We start from the raw sequence: 27,748 nt of genomic DNA, 5'->3' as shown, positions 1-27,748 counted from the left end.
ACTCCCAAATGTTTAATCTCATTCACTTCCTGCAGTATGGCACTGCTGATATAGTACACAGCCTTATATTTCTGAACTCCAAAATACAACACCTTGCAATTATTGATATTAAAACCACAACCCCCACTCCTTTGTCCAAGTAAAAAGTCTATTCAAATCTTCCTGAAGGGAATTAATATCAGCAGCACTACTTATAATTCTTTCCAACTTTGCATCATCAGCAAACAACTGAAGATCCCCAGTCTGTTCACATGATACGTAATTTACGAACAAGTTAAATGATGGGGGGGGGCAAGAACAGAATCCTGGTTACTCTCCTTTTTTTTATATTTTTTATAACTCTTATATAAGATGAGGGTCTGTCTGTATTTAGCATTTAGTTCTTACTTGATAAAGAAATTAGATATGTGGAAACCAGCTTACTTTGCTTTACATTCCTCCAAGTTTTCCTCTTGGTCCTTGTAATCTTGGTAAGCTACATACAAAAACAATTTATCAGAGATCTTAATATGAAAAACAGAAGATTACACAATATAGTAATAACTTTAAATAATTTGATTGTCTAGAGATGTTGTCACCTGATAAATTGTAATTAATGATATACTGCAAATAATTTATATGTTTCTAAAGAATAACTTGCCTCATTCGTCACACAGTTTTGCTCTGGGATCATACTTGTTAAGACTAAATGTGAGGTTTTGAAATTTGGGATTCACAGTGAGAGGCTACATACTATATTGGTAGAATCATCCTGGAGGAAGCGAGATATCTAAGGGTGATGGTGGTTAAAAATTTGGAGTCCAGGAGGCATATTGCCAGGATGGCAAGTAAAAGTACTACATTCCAATTACATGAAGTAACTGGAATGTAGTTACATGGGCAAAGAGAGCTGTAATATCAGGCAGAAATTTGTTCTGTAAGAGAAGAATAAGGTTACTGATTGGGATATTTGTAAAGAGCAGAAACATCAAAACTGACTATAAATCATCTTTGCTGAGCATTATGTTTTTAATTTTGTTTACAAAGTGCTGTGTGTTTTTTATATAGGAAGTGAATGACCTACCAACTCCTTGAGTGTTGGCATTAGGGCTGTCTATACCTTCAACAATTGGGTGAAGCAGAACATTATGTTTGTGAACTTTGGGAACCCCATAAATTCTGGGAGAGCAGGTGTAATGTGGTCACATAATGTTTGTAACAGTATTTGATGGCCAAGAAATGATAGACAAATAATTTAACAGTTTTCTTCTTAATTCTGTTAGTTGGATTATAGTTCACAAATTGATAAGTGCTGCTATCAGAGACTAATAGATTCATTTGATGAATGCAAAGCAGATCTGTTTACAATGACTGTAGCTTTTAATTTAATTTTACTTAAAATCACTTTATTTTAAATTTGGGTTTAATTGCTATTTTATTTTATTGTAAACATCCACTAGGTGGCATCTGGCTCATCTCTGTAAATGGATTAACATTCTTTGTTCTAGTTTCACTTTGTGATTATGTTGAGGCACTGATGATGACCAGTTACTTTCTGGTCAAATTATTTACAGTAATAAAATTATTATATGCTTATGAATATGTGTGTCTAATAAATTTGGCCCATAAACTTCGAGTCTGTGTCCACCATTACTCCTAAATCTCTCATCTCTTCCTTCAAAATTTCCCCATTAACTGTATATTATGGGACCATGCCTACCAAATTTCAAAACCTTGAACTTTGCAATATTAAACTGACAGCCCCACTGACTTTCCCACTCACATAATCTATTGAGATCCTCTTGCAAGCAGGGGCGTAGCTAGAGCAGTTGCCACCCGAGGCGGTCCCTGAGTTTGCCGCCCTCTAAATACACACCAAAAATACTACAAAAAGTCAAAACAACGTATAGGGAAATAAATAAAAGCACTATGTTTATTTTTGAAGTAAAACTTTAATTTTAATATTCTAAAATGTTATTTTTCTTGCTTTTCTGTTAGCAAAATTGTCGATGACATTGGCGAAGTCTATTTCATAGTAATGTAGGTAATTCTTCATCAAATTTTATTTTAAAAAAAAACTCTTCTCACAACTAGCAATACTTACAGCAATTGTGAGGAAAATTCGCAGTAGTATTACAATATTTGGAACTGAGTTCTCGAGAGTGTATTTTCAGAATTAACTGCAAAAGTTCAAAAAGGTTCAAAGTGCTGCCTGGGGTGGACTGCCCCCTCCGCACCCCCCCTACCTACTCCACTGCTTGCAAGGCCACTTTGTCTGCTCTACTTCTTATAGTTCTTCCCAACTTTGCATCATTGGCAAACTGCTGCCCATCTCCAGATAAGCTGGTCCCAACATCATTAGTGTACAGGTTAAACAATAATGGTCCCATAACAGATCTCTGTAGCACTTCATTAATGATCTTCCTCTTTTGGGATACTACTCCTCCATACACAACTGCTAATACCTATCTGACAGACGATCAGCTATCTAGCTCACTACTCTGTTATCTAATTCCATCTGTTTCAATATAGCTACCAGTTTGCCATGTGGCAGTCTATCAAAGGCCTTTGAAAAAAATCCAAGTATACCACTGTATATGCATATCCTTTATCCAATAAATCTGTCACCTTGTTGTAATACGTAAGCAGATGCTAAAGAATAACCTTCCCCTTACAAATACATGCTGACCATCATAAAAAATACTGCTATTATCAACCCATTTCTGAATTAGTGTTACTGAGACAAAGAGACCTAAAACAGGTAAGATCCTGCTAAATAATAATTGTAGGATGTATATTCTAGCAGAGTGATAAAGCAAAGGAAGGAGTAGTGATACCAAAATCATAAAGATAAACTTCCTGGTTGGTAAGCAATTTCAAGTAGAGTTATGTGGTAAATTCAGAAGGGAATTGGAAAATGAAACTCATAATTGCTTACTGTCTCATAGAAGGTTCCACTAAGAAAGAAGCAGAGTAGTTTTTTTGAGTCACTACAGAAGGCAGCTTAAGGAAAACAGAATACCTATTCCTTGTTGGAGATTTACAAAGCAGAGTGGGAAATGAATCCCAGGCATACAGAAATGTTTGGTAAAAATTTAGAGAAAAGGGCAGTACTAATAATAATGGTAAGTGCCTGCTGGATTTCTGTTCAAGACACAGACTAGTTATCATTATCACTAATATTCCCATGGAGAAAATATATAATATTTTACAAAAAGTCTTACTGACTATATTATTATTGATAGTGATAACTTTACACTGGTTCAGAATATAAGAGTACACAGGGTATTTGAAGTTGGAAGTGATTACCACTTAGTTTTACGTGGGGTAAAAATGAATATCATACTGGAAAAAAATGATTATTATTATAAGCATATGTAAGAAAGTGTTTAAAAGGATGAAAGTTGAGTAGCTTTTACAGGTGAACGTAGACTCAACTATACAAATATCATTCAAGAAAAAATAAGAGTTCGACAAAAACCAAACCTTGGAGTCTCAGTGGCAAACTCTGAAGAAAATGATTCATTCAGCTAGGGAGGAGAGTAGTGAAGCTGTGAGAAAGGACAAAAATATCAGAACTTGATGGTTGATGCAAAAAATTAAAGAGTTCATCCTGGAAAAGAACAAAGTGTATGAAGTTCCTAGCAAGTAAGTCAGCAGATGACCTAAGATAATACAGAGAAAAATGTGAGAGAACTAAGTTATCTGTAAAAGTAACTAAACAGAAGTCATGAGAAAACTTTGGTAAAAATATCAGGAGGGTGGCAAATGTTCTGGAGTCAGTTGAAAAGCTTAGAAATGGAGGAAATAGTATCAAGATACCAGAGATGATAAAGGTATCATCAACACTGAAACTAAACACATTGTGGATATCTGTAGTTAATTGTTTTGAAAAACTGTTAAATGAAACAAGTAGCAACAATAGAATAGTGGCAGAAAATATTCAGGAGGAATGCAATCAGGAGCACATCAATGCTTGCCAGTCTGGTCCGAGTGGTTGTGTACCAGCTTTCAAATCAAGAGGATGTGAGTTCGAATCTCGCTGTGGGCATGAATATTTGTGATTATCTTTAGGTGGGAGATGAATTTCATTAACTGGTATGAGACCACTTCCATGCTTATTGAAGGCCTGAATGGCTTGAAAAAGCTCCATGTTTGGCCTCTAGAGCAGACTTTCCAGACTATGTAAAAAATAAATTAAAAATACAAAAAATATATAAAATTGATAAAATAGAAAACACAATCCATAGCCCAACCACAGTACAAAATGTACCATAGGTCTGCAAATAACTTTTCGTGGGTGGGAGCAATATAAAAAAAAAAAACTTGAAGTAGCTGGTAACTGGAGTAGATGATATTTGGCCATAAATGCTCAAATATGGAGGTTTAAAAGTTTCAGAGTGGCATAATTGAGCATTTGTTGAATTCTGAATGATTGGAGTAGAGCTTGGATAGTAAAAAAAGGGGGAATAAAACTGAATGTGAGAATTACAGATGAATTTCTCGATGAAATGTTCCAGGTGAGATTTACACAAGCATACTTAAGATGAGACTAAGTAAAACTGTGGAACATAAACTTGGAGAACAAGCTAGGTTCAGACTAAACAGAAGTTGTCAAGATAAGATTTTTACTTTATAACAAACAGTTGAGAAATTGTAAGAATATAACAAGGGCACGTATTTAAGTTAAGTATTTTTGTATGCATTTTTGTAGACCTGGAAAAAGCATATGACAAAGTGCCAAGAGAAAAGCTGTTCAGAAACTACAGTTATACAGGACAAATTAAACATTATACAGAGCAATACATTGTTTATATTTAAGTTGTAAGTCAGAAATGAAGGAAGTAAAGTACAGGGAGATGGTCTTGTTGTACAATCATTTTGCATTATGATGCTACAATGCAGAACGATACTGATTTGATGAGTGAAGCATAAATGCTTTTCATATTCCCCTTTGTCTGAAAAGGAAATTCTTTGAATGGAGAATTATTGAGCTTTAAGCTCGTCCTGAAAGGGCAGTGAGATTAGTTGTGTTCAGCTGAGCATAGAATTGACTTGGGTCATTTGTATTTGCAGAATTCTGCTTCATTGTAGTCTGAAGCTTGTTTGATCAGCAGGTTCGGATGATTGTTTGTCTTGGTGAAGAACTTTTTTGCTAGGTCATGAAGGAGGGATGTGATGTAGGGAATATTGACTTCTGTGTGAATCTGGGAGTTTCTGATAAACCGTGGGGCATCCAAACTCATTCTCAGGCATTTATTCCATATTCTCTGCAGCTTTTGAATATTTGTATTCGAGGTATGGCTCCATGCAGGAGATGTGTAAGTGATGACTGGGTGTATTACCATCCTGTATATGAGTAGTCTGTTCCAAGTATCCAGTTTGCTTCTTCTGTTGATCATGGGGTAGAGTTGTGCGATTACTTTGGATGTCTTCGAGCTTATGTGTTTTATATGACTGGTGAATTGTAGTTTTTTGTTGAGCATCACGCTGAGATATTTGATTTCGCTCTGCCATGAAATCTGCTAAGATTCCATGGCAGAGCGAATAATGGCTAACTCCTAGCAGATGTATGTCTTCCTTGGTCTGAAACTTCTTTCCAGTGAACAGTATGGCTGAACTCTTCTGTGGGTTTGCTTGGATCCTCCAGTCCATCAACCATTTCTCTAATGTATGAATACTGCTTTGGGGTCTTCTGATGGCTAGTTTGGGGCTGAGAGATCTTGCTAATAATGCAGTATCATCTGCATATAATGCAGTGATTGTTGAACTTGGGTTTTGAGGGATATCAGCTATGTAGATAGAAAATAGCAGGTGGGCCAGGAGTGAGCCCTGCAGCACACCTGCCAGGATCTTGCATCTGGTTGACACAGTTTCATTTATTTTGACTTGCATGAATCTGTCTTTGAGTTATGTGTGAATTACTTTTACTAGATTAGTTGGTATATTGAATGTGATGAGCTTGTAGAGAAGACCCTGATGCCACACCTTATCAAAAGCCTTCGCAGCATCTATAAAGACTGCAGCTGTGTGGAGGTTCCAGTTGAAGCCTCTGGTGATGAATTTGACCAGTCGGTGTATCTGTTGTATGGTGCTATGGTTTTTTCTGAATCCGAACTACTAATTAGGAATTATACCTAATTTATCCGTTGCTGATTGAAGCCTTGTAAGGATGACTTTTTCCACAACCTTTCCAAGGCTGGACAGAAGACTGATAGGTCTGTAGCTTTCAGGGAGCTGGGAGTTCTTTCCAATCTTTTTGATTGGAGTGATATCTGCCATTTTCCATGTTAAGAGAAAATACTTGAGTCTGAAGGTGGCATTGATTATATTGACTAGATGCACAATGGCTTTTCTGGGGAGTAGTTTGATTATTTTGTTTGTGATTCCATCTGGACCTGGAGCTTTATTGTTGTTCAATGGGTTATGATATTTATAACTTCTGCTGGAGAAGTGGGTTTGATAGGTTCTGGGTCATCCTTTTGTTGTGTTATGGTCTGCTTGACTCGCCGATGAATGCTGTAGATAAGATTGATGTTCAAATTTTCATAAGAGGGATTACATTGAGTTTCCAAGCTGTCTACCAGAGCCTCTGCCTTTTCCTTGTCAGTATGGGCTATTCCCTTCTTGGTCTGAATTGGGGATATAAGTTGCCTTTTGGTGCAGAGGGTTCTCAAGAATTTCCAGATGGAGTTGTCCTCTTGGTTTAGCTTTGTCAGCTTGGATTCCCAATCTTGGTTTCAATGTTTTTGGAGAGCTTCACAGACTTGTCTATTTAGATTATTCAGTTGTTTTATCTTGCAGGGCTCTTGTGTTATGGTACCTCTTTCTGGCTTTGCTTTTCAATCTGATTAGATCCATGATTTCCTCGGTAATCTGACCACTAGGGTGAAAGACTGTAGTTTGGGTTACCGACTTTATTGCTTTTTTTGATTTGACTGGTTAGGTTGTTTACAGCAAGTTCTATCTCCTCTTTATTGTGAATAATAGGGACTGGGCTAATGTGGTCTGGGAGAATTCTGGAGAGTGTCCCAAGATATGAAAGAGTGCAGAGGAGAGAATTGTTCCTGTGTACCAAGTTTAAGCAGAATGGGTTTGTGGTCAGAAGAAAGTTCATTTAATGTTTCCAACTGATACTGGTATCTGATGTTTTTGAGGATGACTATGTCAAGTACATCTGAGCTTCCAGCTGAGCTGTGATGGGTGGGCTCTGTGGGTCGAGCTATAACAATAGAATTTTGCATTGAGTAATGATTTAGAGTACAACCTTTGTCATTGATTGTGGAGCTGGACCAGGCTGTATGCTTGGCATTAAAGTCACCAGCCATGATGATGGAGTCTGTGAAGCCGAGAATGGAGTCCAAGTCAGATACCAATAATGGAATGCTGGGTGGATTGTATACAGCATAGATTTTGATACTGCCAGCATTGTTAGTATGAACTTCAATGCCTGTTATCTCTAGGTTCTTGGTTTGTGGATTGGTCAGGACATTGTGGCTTAGGTAATTTTTAATGTACATGGCTGTACCTCATCCACTACTGGTGAGTCTGTCTGTTTTGTACAATGTGTACATAATTTGGGGTTGTTAGCTGGCCTGGGATGTGGTTCATTTACTGATATTATATCAGGATTGTGTCTGTGAGTGAACTTTTGCAATTCCAGAATTTTGTTACTTAGTCCATTTGCGTTCCATGCAGTGATCATGAGAGAGTTGGGCAGGAATTTTCTTTTATTCATTATTGAGGGCTGTCAAAATTGAGTGGGTACCTTGTAGGAATCTTTTTGTGGAGAATGGCAAAGGATTTGTCATGCTGAATTCTTGTAACATGGTAGCTAGTGAGGCAGTTAATACCGATGTTAGATTAGAGCTTATTTGTTCATGGGATGGAACAGCCTTAGTTCGTGCGGCCTCGGCATAAGTTTTGATCATTGCTGCAGCTTGTTTTCTTTCCTGAGTTGTCGGACTGGGGATTATTTGGACCTGGGTGCGACCTGCACGGTTGCCTTGAGCATCGCTGTAGGGTGTTGGAAGGACAGTTTTTGCTGACCCTCGGTTCTTTGGGTGTGTAATGCACCCCTTGTAGTTAGCAGGGTGAGGTCCTCCACAGTTGGCGCATTTAGCTGGTGTGGATCTTGGCTTGGTGCACATGATGGTCTGGTGGCCCTCGCCACATTTTAAACACCTGAAATTTGCCTTGCAAAGTTTTTGGGCATGGCCAAACCTTTGGCACCTATAGCACTGCTCAGCTGATGACTGAGCAGTGCTATATTTCTACTGAGCCCATAGTGGCTCAGTAGAAATTCTGAGGTCGCAGATAGTGGTCAGTTCATATATCTTTTTCTGTGTCTTGTCAATCTCTACTAGCACCAGTGGCATTGGCCATTTATCTGACCTGAGCATCCTGCTCATTTTGACTGGGATCAGACCCTGACTCATAAGGTCAGCAGTGATTTCTTGAGAGATGACCTTCGGTTACCCCACAAAGTACCACCTTGAGATTCTTTTCACTGGGTAGAGCAAATGTGTGATAAGGAAGACTTTTGTTATCCATTAGCTTTGTCATTTATCTGTAGTCAGTGACTGAGGCTGGCTGGATTTTAACTCCATCTTGGTTTTTAGCCCAGGAATATGAGATTTTATGTTCCCTAAGGGCTGATGAGATAGTGGTCCATTTGTCCTTGTCCCTTAATATAACAGGTGGAACCTTTTCAGTGTTCCTTGGGACATCTGGTGTTGGTGAGTCTTCATCTATCTGGTCCTCTGTAGTTCTATGTCTTTTGTTAGAATGCTCCCCCTGTGAGTTGTTTTGACAGGGGGATTTTGGTGACAGAAAAGTAATAAATTCTCCTTGTGATATCTCCTCCTCTTCATTCTGGTCATTAGTTTGAATGTACTGCTTTATATAACCTGGCCAGTCAGATTCAAGCTTGTCCATTATGAGCTTCAGTATCTCTAGGGACTGCTCCTTATTAAGGATCCATATCTACTCCTTGATGTTTTCCATATCGGAGTGGGGATCTCCTGCCGGCTGAAATTGTTTGAGAGCAGTATATATAATCCTGCAGGGCTTTTTTTTTTTTTTTTGCCTGCCAGCAAAAATTCCTGTAGACCAAGGTGGTCTACTAGCAATATTTAGACTTGTAGCATCCTACTAAATGGGGAAAGGAGTCAGTATCACACTTGGCCACAGATTGAAAGCCTACTTCCCTATAATACCTTAAATCCACCAATGATCCTCATAGTGGGTGGGGCCTGCCGGCCATTAGACCTCTTGCATGTTTCATGCAGAGGGGGAGACAGTAAGAATCAAACTGTGTCAGTGCCAGTGCAATGTGAGATTCCTGAAAAAACCTTGAATGCAATCTAATTAGGCTCAGTCTGTCCTCATCAAAAGTCAAAAGCCCTGATACTCCTTCTCCTCAAGCTGATGGTACAACAGGACTATCTTCCTGTACTTATAGGAAGATAGTTCAATGTTAAATGAGGTGTGAGACAGAGAAATGTATTATTTATATTATTATTATTATTTATATGGACACTCCATGGAGTCAAAAGACTCATTGAAATAGACCCACTCTATCCATTAAAATTGTAATTTAAGTTGTAAGTTACAGTTAGAAATGAAGGATGTACAGGAAGATAGTTCGATGTTAAATTAGGTTGAGACAATGGTGCACTTTATCACCATTGTTATTCATCATAGATCACATTATGAAAGTGGCATTAAATATGATATCAGAATTGGAGATATCAAACTTAGCTCTTTACTTTATATCTATGATATTGCACTCCTAAAGAAATTCATTCATAGTGCATGCAATCTTCAGGATTCTTTAACTAAGCTGAATAACAGCTGTAACAAATTTTCATGAAAATTGGCAATAAAAACCCACAACTTTGAAAATAGGCAGGAACATGGAAAATTTCAACTGCATTCTAAATGGATAACCTATAGAAATAAAATAAAAAAAAAAGTTCAGGTATTTGGGCACAATTTTTAGTGAGGATGGCAAGTTAAGTAAAGAAACAGACAAAAAGAATAAGCAAAGGTAGAAGTTGGAAGCCCAATGAATAAATATACATGAAATCAGAGAGAAATTAGCCAAAACATTTAACTAGCAGAGTTAAAAGACAGTGTTCCAACCAGTTTTAAATTATGGATCTGAGAAGTGGGTTAGAATTAAACCAATTGAGCAAAGATTGAAGACCACAGGTATGAGGATTTTGAGAAAAATTATGGGAGCAAATAGATTGCAGAACCATATTAACAATGAAGATATTAGGAAGGAACTTGACATTATTAACATTCAAGAATGTGTGAGCTTAGGCAGTCTCAGATAGTATGGTGACTCAAAGAAAGTGGGCAAGGAAAGACCAACAAAAGAGGTGTTTGATGCAATGATGGCAGAAAAAATATCTACAAGAAGACCAAGATCAAGGTGGATTGATACAGTCAGAAGGTGCCTTAGAAGATAGAAATATAAGATGTGATAATACTGGATGCTGACAACAAACAGACTAATTTTGAGGAAAATTGTTGAAAGGACATTGGTAATAGTGTAAACTGAATCATGTAGTACTCATACAGTCTTACATTATCCTGTACACCCACCCCTTAAGAGTACCTAATGCTGATTCAAAAAACTGTTTTGAATATTTGTGTTCTAATTAACTCACTATTTAGAAACTCCACACCTAATAAACAATTACCAGTGCGTTCCTTTGGGCAGATTTAATGACAATCTTGTCCATGAAAGGTTTATAAATCTATAGTGCATTAGAACTGTGAATATAGTAAAGGTTAGGTAATCCTGCAATCTTGTTCTAGATACCAAACATGGTACTTTTTCTTTCAAGTACCATGTCCATGTTCAGTACAATCTTTTGTAATGAGACTGTAATGTTTGTAATAAGGCCATAAAATCCACTAAAAAGAGTAAGAAAAAAGTTTTGGTTGGAAATACTAAATAAAAAGAAAGAATTTGGGCATACTTAACAAAAGAAAAAAAATATAATTCTCATTAGTCCTTTCAAGAAACAGTGCAGGGAACATTACTGGTGAAGAAAGTACAATGGCTAATGAATTAATAAGCATTAAGTAATTAATTTAAATGTACATTCATCCAGTGGCAAATAATACAGCTGATGGTTGACTCTTTTTGTAGCACACTTGTTTGAGCCACAGAAATTATTTGTTATAGTGGATAGTTGGATAAAGGTAATTTCCTCTAAAATGGCACTATGCCTTACAGGGCTCTCTCTCTCTCTCTCTCTCAGGACTTTTTGATAATCTGTCATAGTGAGAGTCAACTATCATTAATGTAAATGATATAGTGCCATCTTTACAAGGATAAATTATCCTATCAACTGCAACATTGTCAAAAACGAGATTTTTTTTTTTTTTTTTGAAAAAACTTCTTGCCTTTATCTCCTCTGTGATTGTCATCATCAATTCCTGACATTTACCCTCAAGGGGTGTACAGGATATGATAGTATTACATGAAAAATTTACATCATTACTAACTTCCTACCTACAATTTTCTGCCAAATCAATCTGTTAGTTGTCAAAGCTACAACATTGTCAGATCTTACATTTATACTAGGGGGCTATGCCCTCTCACACCTATGCCCCCCCCCCCCCCGAGTTCTGGACTGGTAGGCCGGTTCTCCTTGAATTCTGATGACGAATTTTTAAAACTCGAGGGGGGGTCCATCCCCCCCCCCCCTCCCCCCTCCCCCACACACACTTGAAAATTTACATCATGGCTACTCCTTCTTTTCCTTGATTGTCATTGCCTGAATATAACATTTTGTATTTATTGCTCAAATTTTTTGTCTTTTTTGTTTCAGTCACCCCTATTATGTCGATTTGGTACTTATCTAATTCCTCAGCTAGCTCCATTTCTTTGCCATTCAGGCTTCTTATGTTGATAGTACTGATCTTTAACTCTGGTGATGTTGAGTTGGGGGGTGTGTTTTCAGATTTGTTCCAATAGTTGACTTTTCGCTGTTCGCCTTGGTTCCCTGGCGAAAACAACAGGGGCTTTGTTTAATTGGGCGACGCCCCAGCAGTCATGAAATTTTGTCATGTTTTACCATCATTTCGTATTTCGGTTCTAAACAGCCAATTTAAGCCAATAAGAATAAATTTGGTCGGTTAAATCCCAAATTGCCAGCCTCGTTCGTTCAGTATCCAGGTAGATAACTAATAGGGTGCACCATGAGAAGGTGAGGATTGGACATTAGGTCAGAAGCTCTGGTCGGTTCTCCGCATTCCTTTAAAGGCTATGTGGAGGTCTCCTCTCAGTTACACAGCTTATTGATCATTTGTCTACAGTAATATTTACAGATGGGAAGTTTTCTATTTTAAATTTTTGTAAAAAAGATAGTTGCTACAGTACTCTGACCTAGACTTTGCAGTAGTCTGTTACAGTTAGTGAGTTTATTGTAACAGTGTTTGGTTTAATGAGAGGTGATTACATACATATTGCAACTAAGCATATCAGTAACATGCAAAAATATAAAAAAAAAAATGCTACCTTGTTTTAAAAATTCCTCCATTCTGTCTTTGAAGGGCTGCTGATGTTCTGCATCTGATGACTGCAGCACTATTTTGACCTTCTGCTCACATCCTGGGTTTAGAAAATTGAAAATTACTAAAACAATACACGTGTAAAAGTAAACTAAAGAAGTAGCATATAGCATTTGTAAAGTATGAAAATACAGTACATTATAATCTTATGGTGACAGCAGACACAGCACATATCATGATGGAGTTTTTGATTGTATCTGCAAGGAGGGGGGGGGGGAGCAGATGAGAAACAAATATGTTTGCATTAGAATATATTAGATATTTGGTTGGTATATTTGAATTACCAAAAGTGTAAATATGTGAATACAACATATGATCCTATTCTCTTTAGAGACACATATTTGAATTTGAATTTTTTTTCTGAAATTTTGCTTCGGATTGTCTTGGAAAGTTGGAGAACCAAGGTCTGGACAGTGGACATGGATTCTGACTAAAATGAAATGCTTTGTTCCATTAAGAATTATTTTAATTAATCAATCAGTTAGAAAAATGTGTTTGGAATGGGAAATTGAAAACAATAATCAGACCATAAAATGGAAGAGTATAAATCATGGTGGGCCTTCCTTTTGGCACCACTGTAGTCCCAAAAGACTAAAAACAGGGAAGTGCACTCTGTAGAAAAGGAAACTTGTTCATGGTTACAATATGAGTCACCTAATGGATAGCTGACCATGCTTGGAGGGAGAGAAATGGGTAAGAAAAAAATTTTCAGTATACTTGTAGAGAGAAAAATGGATAAGGAAAAAAAATCAATGTTGAGAATATGGCTAGGATTATCCAATATTCTATTGAGCATGTAAAGGTTCTGCATTAGGTTACTGCTAATAGCAAATACCCTGGCATGTCCTCTGGATAGGATAGTGGAATTAGAAGGGAACTAATGGAAGTTGTAAACATTAAAGTCTCCAAATAAGATTACCTCGCTGTCTGAGTGTTGGATTTCAGATAACTGAGAAGTTAGAGCAATTATCAGAATTTGGAGAATGAAATAAAATGGAAAAATATCCAGGAAAGATTTTAAAAAAATAAATAAAAAAAAAGCAGGAATTCCAGGTCTGTATTTTTCTCCATAAATGTACTTTGTGATGGATGGAATAATATAGGATTTAGTTTGGATATTTGGGGTGGATAGCAGTGGCTATCCACTGCTTCACAATAGTCTGTAAGTTGAGATTACCAGCTGCCAGTTGATATTCTATTAGAAATCTTAAGTGAGGTCTGGATGTCTATAAATGGGGCTGGACATTATTTTGTGCTTTAGATGATGAGTAAGCAAATTAGATGTGTTTTACGTGGATTTCTGTTGTCTTGGCAATTTTCTGGTTGGATTTTGTGTGTATTGCCTTTTGTGGTAGGTTTTTTGGATCTGCAACTACAATTGTTCATGTCTTTCATGATGGAAAAAGTTAATTAGAGGATAGGAAGCAGTGTGGAAATGAAACACACATAAATACATAAAGAGCATCAAGTCTTCTTCCACAGTGGGTTTCTGCATACTACTTGCACAATACATAACTTACTTGAATTCTATCCATGCACAATCTAGTAGAAGTGGCAACAGGCTTAGTCTCATGTACTATCTGTAAGTCCCCAACTGCCAAGTAATTTTCAACTAGATTTATAGTTGTAAAAAACACATTTTCTTCAAGTAAAGAAAAATGTGGTCTGGTGATAGCAAGACCAATATTTTTTCTCTATAAGTTTTCCAGAGTCCTGTTTGCAAAAACATACCACAATACAGGAGGGTAACATTTGCTTGGGCTAGAACTGCTATTTATTTTAAATCACTAGCCCATTATTATCCAAACCATGCTATGATAGCTCCAACTTTAGAATGTACATCAAATTGTGCATTTGATCAGCATATTTGAAAATCTGAAACCGGAAGGACTGTAAGATCTCAAAAGAAAAAAGAAACAAAGAAAAACAAAACAATATAAATGCCAATAAAGAAATGGAATTCCATGACACACTTCTCAACATATTCAAACCTGCTCTGAAATTACTACAAACTGGACTGACCCATCAGTGATAAATATGTACTGAGTATATCAGATGGCAAAGATCTTCTGCATCTTTGTCTATTATCTTTGCCAACTTTTTGCTGGAATATCAGTGATGTGTGTTTGTGTTTTCTCTTAAGCTGGTTTTTCATTTTGCTAGATGGAAATTTCTTTGGAGAAAAAGTCTGCCCAAGATTAGCTTATTTAGCCATGCCTGAAAACATCTCAGAGGTATTTGATTAGAGTGAGATCTCTGGTGACTTCACCAGCCATTCAAGATGGTTAATGCCCTTTATGTATCTTTCTCAAACCAATTATTTATAGTTCAAGGCCTAATGACATAATGCATTATCATCTTTTAGAAAGATGCTGTTGGCTTCACATCAATTGCCTTAGTATCCCATAATGCAAAAGCACACTTCTTTTCAAGCATGTATATAGTATACATTATGAGAACAGTTGTAACCTGGACTGGTTATAACCTCTATGGAGGTGAAAAAGTAAAGGGGGTGTTCATCATAGGCATAGAGTAGTTAGTAGAGCAGCAATCACAGTGCTGATTTTCAAAGCCATGGTTTTTCCTAATTTGCTGAAATTCTGAGGTGTTGTCAGTGGGGAGCCAGACTCCAGGAAGATACCAAGGTTGGATAAAACAGAAATCATATATTTTCCATGTATGTACAATAGTAGAATAGTACGCCACCATATTATTAAAATACTCCAGATCAGAGAAAGCTTTAGGAAGTTTTTTCAATTTGTTATAAAGAACATTATACTTGATAGCATAAATTACATGTCCAAAAGGAAGTGTAGTGCACTGTGGGATATTAAGGTGATGAAAAGTCAACATCCTCCATATACAAGTGGCCTAGATGTGAAGATACTTCTTGTGCAAAATTATTTTGGCTTATGTTTAGTTGTGGGATTAAAAGAATATATTATTATTACTATTATTACTATCTGAAACCTCCAGGGAGTCAAGGACTCATCGAGAGAGGCTGTAAATTACCCAACCCAGCTATCATACCTTCCCTTAAATTTATTTACACTAGATGCACTCATTACCTCTAAGGGAAAATTATTCCACACACTCACTGCTCTATGAGAGAAAAACCTAGCTCTTACCCCCTTTTTTGACTGAGAACAACCTTAACTCCCATGGATGCCTGTGTGTTCTCTCCCCCACCTTCCATATAACAAAAAATTTCATCATTTGAAATGCTATAACACCCATTCAAAAGTTTATAGAGCTCTATCATATCACCCCCTCTTTCTCCTGTTAACCAGAGTCTGTAATCCATATACTCGCAATCTGTCCTCATAATTTAAATCCCATAATTTGGATATAATCTTTGTAACTCTTCTTTATACCATTTCCACAGCTTCTTTATCCCCCTTGGAACCTGGGAGACCAAATGTGCGCACAGTAATCCAAGTGTGGTCTTATCAAAGCCTTATAAAGAGGCAACATTACTTCCTTATCCTTATATGTCAAGGTTCGCTTCAACATAGCAATTATCCTCTGAGTTGTATTTGCAACTTTTGCTATGTGACCTTTGAACTTTAAATTCTTATCCACCAATACACCAAGATCCCTTGCCTCTTCAGTTTCTTGTAGCATAACCCTGCTAATATAATATGCCGCTGGAACTCTAATCACGCCAAAGTGCATAACTTTACACTTACTAATATTAAACTGACAGCCATTTCGGTTTGCCCAGATTTCCAGTCTATTCAAATCATTTTGTAATTGCTGAATATCAGTAGCATCCCTTATTGCCCTGCCTATCTTTGCATCATCAGCAAACAATTGCAAATCTGATGATAGACCCTGCTTGAAGTCATTCATGTACAGATGGACTGAACCCTGAGGTACACCACTGGTTACCTTAAATCTGGCAGATTCACACCCACTGTATACCACTTTTTGATATCTGTCTGTTAACCATCCCCTGATCCAAGTCAATAGATTATGTTCCAATCCTATATTCTCCAGTTTATACAAAAGCCTATCGTGTGGTATCCTATCAAATGCCTTAGAAAAATCCGACATTATCGTAGTGTATCCATTCCCTTTATCCAACTCGGCTGTAACATTGTTATAAAATATGAGCAAATTGCTAAAACATGACCTTCCTTTAGTAAACCCATGTTGTTTCCTGCAGAGTATAGAATGCTTGTCTTCCCATTTCTGTATGTGAGTTCTTACCAACTTCTCTAAAATCTTCACTACCACACCAGAGATATTAATAGGTTGGTAGTGAGACACATCGTTTTTGCACCACCCTTGTGCAATGGAACTATATTACATTCCTTCCATTCCTGTGGTATCATTCCTGAGCTGAGACTCAAGTTATACAAATGTGTAAAAGACCTAGCTAATTCAGCTGAGCATTCCTTTAACAAACGGGCAGATATTCCATCTGTCCCTATTCACAAATTCTTATCCAGGTTATGCAAGAGCTCTTCAACCTCATTTTCATGAAACTCTAACTCTTCATCCAACATAGCACCATGCTACATACACCTGGTTGATATATCTTAGCAAAGTGAACACTCATTAACTGAGCAATCTCCTTAGCTTCCGACACTCGTGTACCATCTGCATTCAATAAAGTTATTCTTCCACATTCATTTTTTCTTTTGCTTGTGACATAACAATAAAATTCTTTTGGATTGCCTTTAGCTTGCATGGCCAATTTCTTTTCATACTCCATTTTAGCTTTTCTCACAATACTCGTTACTTTTCTGGCCTGAGCTTTATATATTTCATAACTCCTCTCACTCTAATTCTCACGATACTCTTTCCACATCATCTTCTTCTTGTAGATCTCTAGCTTAATAAGGCTGCACATCTATTTCACACCCAACCTATTTACTCTTCGAACACTAGGGATACATTCAGATACTGCTTCATTCAAGCACTTTTTCAAAGATTCCCATGCATTGCTGACATTTTTTCCATTCAGTAACTGATACCATGGGACCAAAGATAATATTCTTCTAAGTTGATCATAATTTCCAGTTTTGTAATTCAGCATGTAGCCTGTTTTAATCAGAGCTTCAATATAAGTAGATACTTTCCAAGAAAGAACAGCATGATCACTGTCACCAATTGGTAGTAAAATAGTCACATTCTTGACAGAGATCCTTTCTGATGCTATGAGCAAATCCAACACTCTTTGACCTCGAGTTCCTTCTTTCACATGCTGCTTGAGAAAGTTATCTCGCAACAATTCAATAAATTCCTATTCTTTCTGATCATGAGATTTCTCTTCTACCCAATCAATGTTTGGAAAATTAAAGCCACCTATAATGATCATTCGCTTGGTACCCATAAGGCTAAATTGGCGATGCATTTCTTTGTCCCCTACAACTGAGCTGTCAGGTCTGTAGCAACACTCCACCATATATTTCATTCTTTTGGATTGATATATCTTAGCAAAGTTAACCTCCACTTCACACCAAATAGACTCAAACTCATCGCTACATGGGACATTGTTACCATCATTGTTTTCTTGTATTTCTATCCTAACTGGACTTAAATCATCTGATATCATTAGTAGCACTCCTTCTCCTCTCCTATCTCTTCTGTCATTCCTAAAAATAGTATATCTGTTACATTCGATCCCACTTACCATATCTGATTCTGATAGTCAGGTTTCACTAATGCCAAAATCTTAGGCCACATCGTATTCAATAAAGCAACAAACTCAACCCCTTTGTTTCTAATGCTCCTGGCATTTGTGTATAGACATAATAAATTATGACCTAGCCTATTCTTATAGATATGCAATGTATTTGGTCTTGTTCTAGAATTTTCTCTTTTCCCTCCCCAGACATACTTAAAAGGTTCGAACCCAAAGCATATTTTTCCACTCCTACGCCACATACATAACCATGTTCAAAGGCATTTATATCTTTATCACGTTTGTATACCATAGCAGAACTTTCACAGGCATGTTTCCCATTCCTCCCTTGATGATCTAGTTTCCCTGACTCTCTGCATTAAGTCTCATACCAACAAGTAATTTCTCCAGGCTTCTGATGCCAAATGAATTCAATTTGATTGAATTCATTTGGCATCATTTTGATTTGAATCCAAATGAATTCAAATATAATTTGTCTATTATGATTTTTATGATAATAAAAATTATTTGAAAGATGGTTCTTCATCACATTGTATATGATTCAAAATGCTAATCAATATTTAATGTGAAAAGCATTTTTTTTTAAAATTTAGATTTTATATTTATTGAGAGTATACATTATATGCTCACCATGATACCACATCTATCACTGCTGCCTAATTTTACTTCAACAGTTATATGTAAACTGAACATTCATTATTATTATTAAACCTCCAGGTAGTCAAGGACTTATTGAGGAAGGCCATTGATCAACAAAATAAACTCTTATATACCCTCTCTTAAACCCATTCACATTAAATGCACTCACTACTTCAACAGGCAAACTATTCCACTCACTCACAGTTCTGTGAGAGAAAAATCTAGCTCTTATCCCTTTCTTATCTGCTAACAAAATGCAACACCTCCCTGGATGCCCCTTCATCCTCTCTCCACTTTCCATATAATAAAAACTTTTATCAACTGATATCCTACAACACCCTCTCAGAAGTTTATAAACCTCTATCATATCAACTCTCTTCTCCTTCTGCCAGTGTCTGTAGTCCACATACTTTCAATCTATTCTTGGGGAATCTACATTCCATAATCCTGATGTCATCTTAGTAACTCTTCTTTGCAGCTTTTTCAGCTTCTTTATTACTCTGGAACCTCAGAGACCATATCTGCACACAGCAGTGTAGATGCAGTATTAAGGCCTTGCAAAGAGGCAAAATGACTCCTATATCCTTACATGTCAATGCTCATTTCGACATTGCAATTATCCTCTAAGTTGTATTTGGAATTTCTGTTTGCTATGTGACTCCTTGAGCTTCAACTTTCTCTTCACCAAACTCCAAGATCTCTAGCCTCACCAGTTTCTCCAAGGATAATCCCACCGATATAATATTCCACTGGATATTTCATCATGACAAAGTGCGTAATTTTACACTTACTAACATTGAATTGGTAGCCATTATTGTTTTCCCACACTACCAGCTTATACAAATCACCCTGTAAATGGTGTATATATCAGTAGCATCTCTAACTGCCATTCCTATCTTTGCATCATTAGCAAACAACTGAAGATATCCTGATAATTGTTGTTTAACCTTTCCAATAGCATTAATATAAAGGTTAAACAACAATTATCCATGGACTGATCTCTGGGGAAACACCACTGGCCACCTTAAACCTAGCAGATTCACGCCCCAATATACCACTCTTTGATATTTGTCCATCAGCCATCCACTTATTCAGAAAATAACAGCCATTTATTCTTACCTTTGATCTGAGAACATAGTTTTTTCAAATCAGCAGCCACATCATCAAAATTAACAATACTAGATCTTTCCACATCACTTGGTTCTGGAATAGGTAGTTTGGCTTTATCAAGGGTAGCATCCTGAAATATATACATATATATCTATAGTTTAACAAGATAGTGAAGCATGCATGCATGATTTAATATGAAATATATATGAGGTTGGTCTGAAACGTTCTCGGCCTAACAATGAAAAAACAAATTTATAATTTCAAAATTATTTTTATTTTTTAACATAATCTCTCTTAAGAATAATACATTTATTCCAGCAATGTTCCAGAGCCATTATTCCGTCCCTGTAGTGGTTCTCACTAAGATCTGCAAAATACCCCTCTACAGCTGCAATCATCTCTTGATTCGAAGAAAAACACTGACCAGTGAAGAAGAGTTTTAGTTTGGGGAAGAGAGAGAAGTCAGAGAGAGCCAAATCTGGGGAATAGGGTGATGTTCCAACAATTCATAGTGTAGATCCCTTAATTTTCCCACTGCCAAAACACCTTTGTGGGCACTGTCCTGATGAAAGATGATTTTTTTCTTCTGCAAACCAGGTCTTTTCTCACGAATTTTTTCATTTAGTCTGGTTAAAAGATCAGAATAATATTGCCCAGTTATTGTTTTACCCTTTTTACGACAATTAATAAACAAAATGCCTTTAGCATCCCAAAACACTGATGCCATGACCTTTCCTGCTGATGGAACCAACTTTGTCTTTTTGGTGCTGAACAACTGGCTTCTGTCCACTGTTTTAATTGCTGTTTGGATTCTGGTGTGTAATGATGAATCCAAGTCTCATCCATAGTAATAAATTGATGCACAAAATCAGTTTTATTCTTGTTAAAATGCTCCAAGCACTGTTCAGAGATTTTCATGCGAGTGCATTTTTGATCTGCTGTGAGCAAGCGTGGCATCCATCTTGAGCAAAGCTTTTTAATTTGCAATTCTTCATGCAAAAAATATCCTACACATTCTTTTGAAATGCCTATAGTCTCAGCAATTTCATGCACTTTGATTCGGCGGTCATCCAATACAATAATCATGCACTTGATAAATGATTTCTGGTGTTGTTACACTTTTTGGATGTCCTTCATGTGGATGATCTTCAAGGCTGGTACGCCTATGTTTAAACTCAGCAGCCCATTTCTTAATTGTCGAAAATGAAGGAGAAGAGTGCCCGTAAAGTTTTATAAACTTCAAATGAATTTCTTTTGGCGTTAAACCTTTTTTTACAAAGAATTTTATAACTGCACGATACTCAATCTTATCCATTTCAAGGGATACAGACAACACTTTTGCTTCAGACAGCTGTATAAAGCAAACTACTTGATAGAATGACTTACAATTTCATATGGATGCTTATGACAGATGTACCAAGTAAGAGAAAAAAAAAAAAATCTTGCCAATAGTGTTGTCATTTATGGTCGAGGCCGAGAATGTTTCAGACCACCCTCGTATATAAATAACAAACTGTTTAAAAACTGTAAATTATTCACGTTTTCGCCCTGTAAAAAAATAAATAAAAATAAACATTTAATACACTAATTAAATGTGAAATATTTCTACAAAATTTGGATACAGTCCCTTCTGATCATAAGAAACTGGATTACAGGTAGAGGTTCCACGTGTGAAGAATTAATTTACAAACTAATTTAATTTTTAAACAAGGATTCCAATGTTTCACTGGTCTCTCTCTCTCTAGCATCATCAGCATTAACAAAGAACTGTAAAAACAATAGAGAATGAGTAGCAAAGGGAGTAGCAAAGGAAGTAGTGCTTCTTCACTACTGCTTCTACACTGTCCAATTTTTACATATAGCACTCTGAGAAGGTCATTCTCAGTTCTATCTTTCTCTCCTCAAAAGGGAAAAAAAAAAAGAATAGTTATACCACTGAGCAACATCTTTATTAATTGATCATGTGATCTAGCCCAAGTAAATTAGATACATAACAAAGAATCGGTTTATAATATGAATTTTATGCATAAATGACTGTCTACCTTTCTTTGATACTATGACCCATCTGAATTTTTTTTTTTTTTTATGTGAATCCCACTGACAAATTTTGCAAACATATCACACAGTATTATAAGTGAGCTAGTGTAATGGCATAGACCAATATATACATATGCATGCACGCACAGCACCTAGCATAAAACACACTGTTGGCAAGAAACATTACCAATAGAACCACTGGCATTTTGCTACAAACAAAGACCACTGCAAGATATCTTTGCAAAACTTGAGACTTCAAACAATTATTGAAAACATTTTAAAATACAATTTCATTTTGGATAAACACTAACATACTCTTTTCCATCAGCAAATCTGATTTAATCTTATTTTAACCCTTATACAATCATTTTTTATATCGAATAGAAATTCCAAAAAATATTGAAGTTTTCAGAAAAATAGCCCGGTCATATCTCATATTAACATTTCATTTTAATTTCATATAAAATAATTTCCTTATTTTCTCCTTTTAGTAAAGGAGAAAATAAGACCCTCACTCCTACTGCATTTCCAAGTATATCTACCAAAATGCTCATGAAAACTTTTTCTTTTTATATCATCCCACACATGAGAAGCCACAAATATTATTATGTCAAATATAAAGATTTACATTTATCAGAATAGAGGAACCACCAAGACTACATTTACACACAAGAAAAATCTGATATTTCTGCCTACCTATGCCTCTGATCTGGTTATTTAATATGAAAAGAAAAAGTTTAGTCTTGCAGTGGGTAGGGTCCCTAAGGAGTGGAAAGAAGGCAAAATAGTACCATACCACAAGTATGGTTCTAAGACAGAAGTCTCCAATTACAGGCCAGTCTGTATAACTGTGATTGTGGTCAAGGTGTTGCAGAGATTGGTAAGGAATAGAATAGAATTGAGTTGATGGACATAGCATTCTTTATGACAGTCAGCATGGATTTCTAAAGGGTAGGTCTTGTTGGAAGTTTTTTCACTTGGTTATACTATAAATTAAAGATACCAAGAAATTATATACGCAGTTTAATCCTTTATCCAAGTGTAAGTAAACAAGTTTGCACCTGAACTATTTTCTGGACTGGGGCAACTAGTATAAAAAAGCTAATGACTTCACATCACTTGCTTTAGTATCCCCTACTGCAAAGCACATCTTGCAGACTATGCATTATGGGAAGGGTCACTACCCAGATCGGTTTCGACCGGGTCTGGGTAGTGACAGGTCCTGTTTTATTAATTTACTTGCATTTTATGATAAGGTGATAAGGGTGTTAGATAAGGAAGAATCATATACAGTGATATTCTTAGACTTTGTAAAAGCATTTGATAGATTACCACACGATAAGTTAGCATACAAGCTGCAGAGGATGGGAATATAATTGGTTAGATGGATCAGAGATTGGCTCTCTAAATGATACCAGCAAGTTATGTATGATGGAGCAGTGTGTCAAAAAAAGGAGAGTAACCAGTGGCATATCCCAGGATTCTGTTCTTGGGCCCTATCATTCCTATCATTTAACTTGTTTGTAAATGATACATCATGTGGAAAGACTGGGGATCTTCAGTTGTTTGCTGATGATGCAAAGTTGGTAAGAATTATAAGTAGCACTGCTGATGTTAATTCCCTTCAGGAAGATTTGAATAGACTTTTTACTTGGACAAAGGAGTGGGGGTTTTAGTTTTAATATAAATAAGTGCAAGGTGTTGCATTTTGGAGTGCAGAAATATAAGGCTGCATACTATATCAGCAGTGCTGTACTGCAGGAAGTGGAATGAGATTAGAATGCTCATGGCTTGAAATCTTGGGGGTGCTGCAACTTTCGAAATATACATACACACTGTAAGTACAGTGTACACATGTTTGGATAAAATATCAAAATTATGGTAAAAATTTAAAAAAAATTAAACATGAAACAATATTGTTTAGTATCGAAAAAATTATACAGTTTGGTATAATTCAAAATTACTTAAAAATAAAATATATTCTTATTGTTTTATTTCATGAAAAAATATTGTTTATTATCGATAAAATTATACAGTTTAGTAAAATTACTTAAAAATAAAATCCATTATCATAACCCTAATAATGTTCTAAAATAAAAACTATAACAAATATTATGTCTTTAATTGTAATATCCAAAGTGGAGTGTTCGTAGTGCTTATCCACGATAAGCACTACGAACACTCCACTACTGGCACAAACTGCATATAAACAACAGTGGAATGGCATGACGGACAGTGCCGCATTACGCTAATAGTTTGCATCTCACTATGATGTGCATATGCTTGCATGCGTAGCAATATGACACTGTGGTAAACACAGTGCTGCAAGCATCCTTCGCCCTCCTAAGTGCTACAAGATGGATTTTTATTATTTTTTATACAAAATAAGAGAATTGTATAGGATTGTTGATGATAAAATTAAATATTACAAGCAAATATAAATAAATTAATAAATATATTTATATATCGAGAAAAATTGGGGGTGCTGCAGTTCTGCCGTGTCTATGAACGAGCCGCCCCTGCAGTAGACTGAAGTTCAGAGGGCATGTTGCTAGTGTTGCAAAGGCTGCACATCATAGTGCTGCTATGATAAGAAGTACTCTAGCATGTAAGGATAAGGAAGAGGTTGTGCCACTGTATAAGGCACTGGTAAGACCACACTTGGACTATTGCGCACAGATCTGGACACCTGGTTTTCAATGTGATGTGGAGACATTGGAGAGGGTTCAGAGCTGAGTGACTAAGACAGTATCAGGACTTTGGAATGCAGGCTATGGAGAGAAAGAGAGGTTGAAGAAATGTGAATTACAGAGTTTGGTGGATAGGAGGAAGACAGGTAATTATAAAACGAGTAGATGGTGAGAGGGGAAGAACCAGAGGTCATTCCTGGAAGTTGTGTAAAGGTGTGGTGAGGAGGGGAGGGGTGTGAGGATAGATTTTTTGCATGGAGAATTGTCAGTGAATGGAATGCATTACCAGAATGTGTTGTTAATGCAAGGAGTGTTAAGGATTTTAAGATTCTATATGATAAATATGTTGTCAGTTGAATGAACCTCCCACAGTGAGTCAACCGAATCCATGGAGGCTGTGCTCAACCATCCCCATTTATTGGGGATGGTTGAGCACAGGGCTAGCAACTCGGTCCCAGAAAAAAAAAATGCTATGCAAACTGAAACCTTCCAAAATGTGATACCGGATGAAAAATCAAATTAAACTCTGGTCACTACTTAATCTATTTTGGTTCCCAGAGTGACCACACAAAGGAAGTTGCACTAATGATGACAAAGAAAGCTCATGGTACACTAATGGAGTGGAACCCCATATCGGAAAGAATACTAAATGCTAGATTTAAGGCTGGCAAGCAGAACATTACAATAACTGCTATACATGCACCAACAAACGATGCGATCCAGGAAGAAAAGGATAATTTCTATAACATGCTACAGAGAAGTATAGAAGCAACAAATAAAAAAGATATGCAACTTATAATTGAGATTTTAATGCTAAGATCGGAAATTATAGTACTAATAAAGAAACTTATGGAAAGTATGCAGAAAGAGAAATAAATTACAATGCAGAGTGTTACTTATAGACTTTTGTATGTTCAACCAGCTTGTAATAGGAAGGAGTCTCGTCCAACATAAAAAAATACATAAATGGGCACGGATAGTACCAGATAGGAAGACAAAGAACCAAACAGACCATACACTTATAACAAGCAATTGGAGGAAATTACTCCTGGATGTCAGAATTAAAAAGGAGCTGAAGCATATTCAGATCACTTTCTCCTAACAGCTACCATAAAAGTAAAAATATTTAATAATAAACAAACGATGAACAATAGGAAGAGCTTTAGAACTGAAAAACTCAAAAACAAAGAGATTGGAAATAAATTTACAACTCTACAGGATGAATGGGATAAACTTAAAAAAAAGAGGAGGAGATAACATAGAGAAAAAATGGACAAAGATTAAAGAAATACTAATAAGCACATCAGAAAAAATATTAGGATTTCAAACTAATACAGACAAAGAACGGATATCAGAAAACACTAAATTAAAAATAGAGGAGAGAGATAGAATAAAAGAAACTGTTACAGACTGGCAAACATGTTGAACAAGAACAAGCAGAAAGATATAGAGCAATTAACAAAGAAATAAAAAGAACACTGCAAGAAACGATAAAAGAAAATACATAGAGAATCTAGCACAAGAGGCAGAGGATGCTGCACATTGAATGATACTAGAAAGTTGTATGATATAACAAGGAAATTAAGTTTGAAAAGAAATAAACGGATAGTTTCCATATACAATAAAGAAGGAAAACTATTATTAAATAAAAAAGAACAGATAAATAGATGGGTGGAATTCTTTTCGGAGAAATTTCAAGAAATGATTGATGGCAACCAGAGCCTTTGAACAAAATAACAAAAATAGAAATTACAAAAGCAATAACTCAAATCAAAACAGGTAAAGCACTAGGAGCAGATAACATACCAGGTGATATACTAAAAGCAAATCCAAAATTTATAGCAGAGATATTATATCCCTTACTAAATGAGATATGGCAGAAAGAAGAGTGGCCTAAGGAATGGAATACTGTTAAATTACCCAAAAAAAAGGGAACCTATCTGAATGCAAAAATTGGAGAGATATAACAATGCTGAATATTATACGTAAAATACTAGCAAGGATAATATCAGAAATTCATTTTTGAAATTATGGATTCTACAACCGTGTTAAAATAACTCTTTTTATTATCCCGATGTTTTGATCTTCATATCAAAATCATCATCTGGAGCATACATAAATATACAAGACAAGCTGCGTTACATTTCAAACCATAAGCTAGAGAAACAATGATTTGGTCACATGTACTCACTGGCATGACCTCTAGTGAAAAAAACAATGTATGAATTTAAAGTGATCAGCAATACTTTTCAAAAAAATGGATACAGCCAAAACACTATTAACAAAATTCTCTACAAGACCTCAATAAAAAACAAAGACAAACCAGACTACAGTAAAACTATAACCATTCTCTACATTCACGGGACATCAGACAAAATAAACAGAGTACTACAAAAATACAACCTCAAAGCCACCTTTAAACCTCCTGCAAAATTAAAAAGCTTACTCAACTCATCCAAAGACCCACTCCCTTTGCTAGCCCACCCTGGAGTATACTGTATTTACCTCACCTGCAACATACCATACATAGGAGAAACAGGATGCACAATTCCAATCAGACAAAAAGAACATAAATGACACATCAAATATAATAATTATGGTGAAGCTGGCCTTTCTGATCATGCCCTGAACACCTTACATAGAATTGACTGGAAAAGCACTAGTTGTCTACTTCACACCAAAACATGGTATGAATGCAAATTTAAGGAAGCTTGTGAGATCGTTATCAACCACCCCAATCTAAACAACAATGATGGTCTAAAAATCCCATACATATGGAAGGCATATATTCGTCCCACAAATCCTTCCTCTCTAAGAACAACTATAAACAGGACTGTAGAAAATCCAGGATCCTAAATCTAAAATAACAGCTTTAATACTAAAAAATAGGACATCACTGTTAAAGAAAAAATCTATAAGAAAGAATGTTTATTCATGTTGTAATTTATAAATAATTTTTTTTTTTCAATAATAATAGAAATAGGACGTCACTGTTACTGGAAGGAAAAACCATCTGTAAGCAAGAATGTTTATTCATGTAATCATA

General features: G+C 36.1%; 1 protein-coding gene across 1 annotated transcript in view; it reads right to left on the bottom strand.

Annotated features, from left to right (window-relative positions):
• The window catches only part of LOC150101658 (uncharacterized), a 321,244-nt gene that overhangs the window by 24,787 nt on the left and 268,709 nt on the right, over positions 1-27,748 (bottom strand). The window contains exons 16-18 of the mRNA XM_090399849.1: positions 19,985-20,105; positions 12,521-12,613; positions 424-475 (exon numbers count right to left, since the gene is read on the bottom strand). Coding sequence (XP_090255975.1) covers positions 424-475; positions 12,521-12,613; positions 19,985-20,105 — 266 coding nt within the window. The remainder of the gene's footprint in view (positions 1-423; positions 476-12,520; positions 12,614-19,984; positions 20,106-27,748) is intronic.

This window comes from Typopeltis vanoorti, chromosome 11 (assembly GCF_054136105.1).
Source record: "Typopeltis vanoorti isolate ZY-2024b chromosome 11, IOZ_Tvanoo_1.0, whole genome shotgun sequence".
NCBI lineage: Eukaryota > Metazoa > Arthropoda > Arachnida > Uropygi > Thelyphonidae > Typopeltis > Typopeltis vanoorti.
Note: the sequence above shows the minus strand (reverse complement) of the source record. Positions and strands in the feature narration are given on the sequence as shown.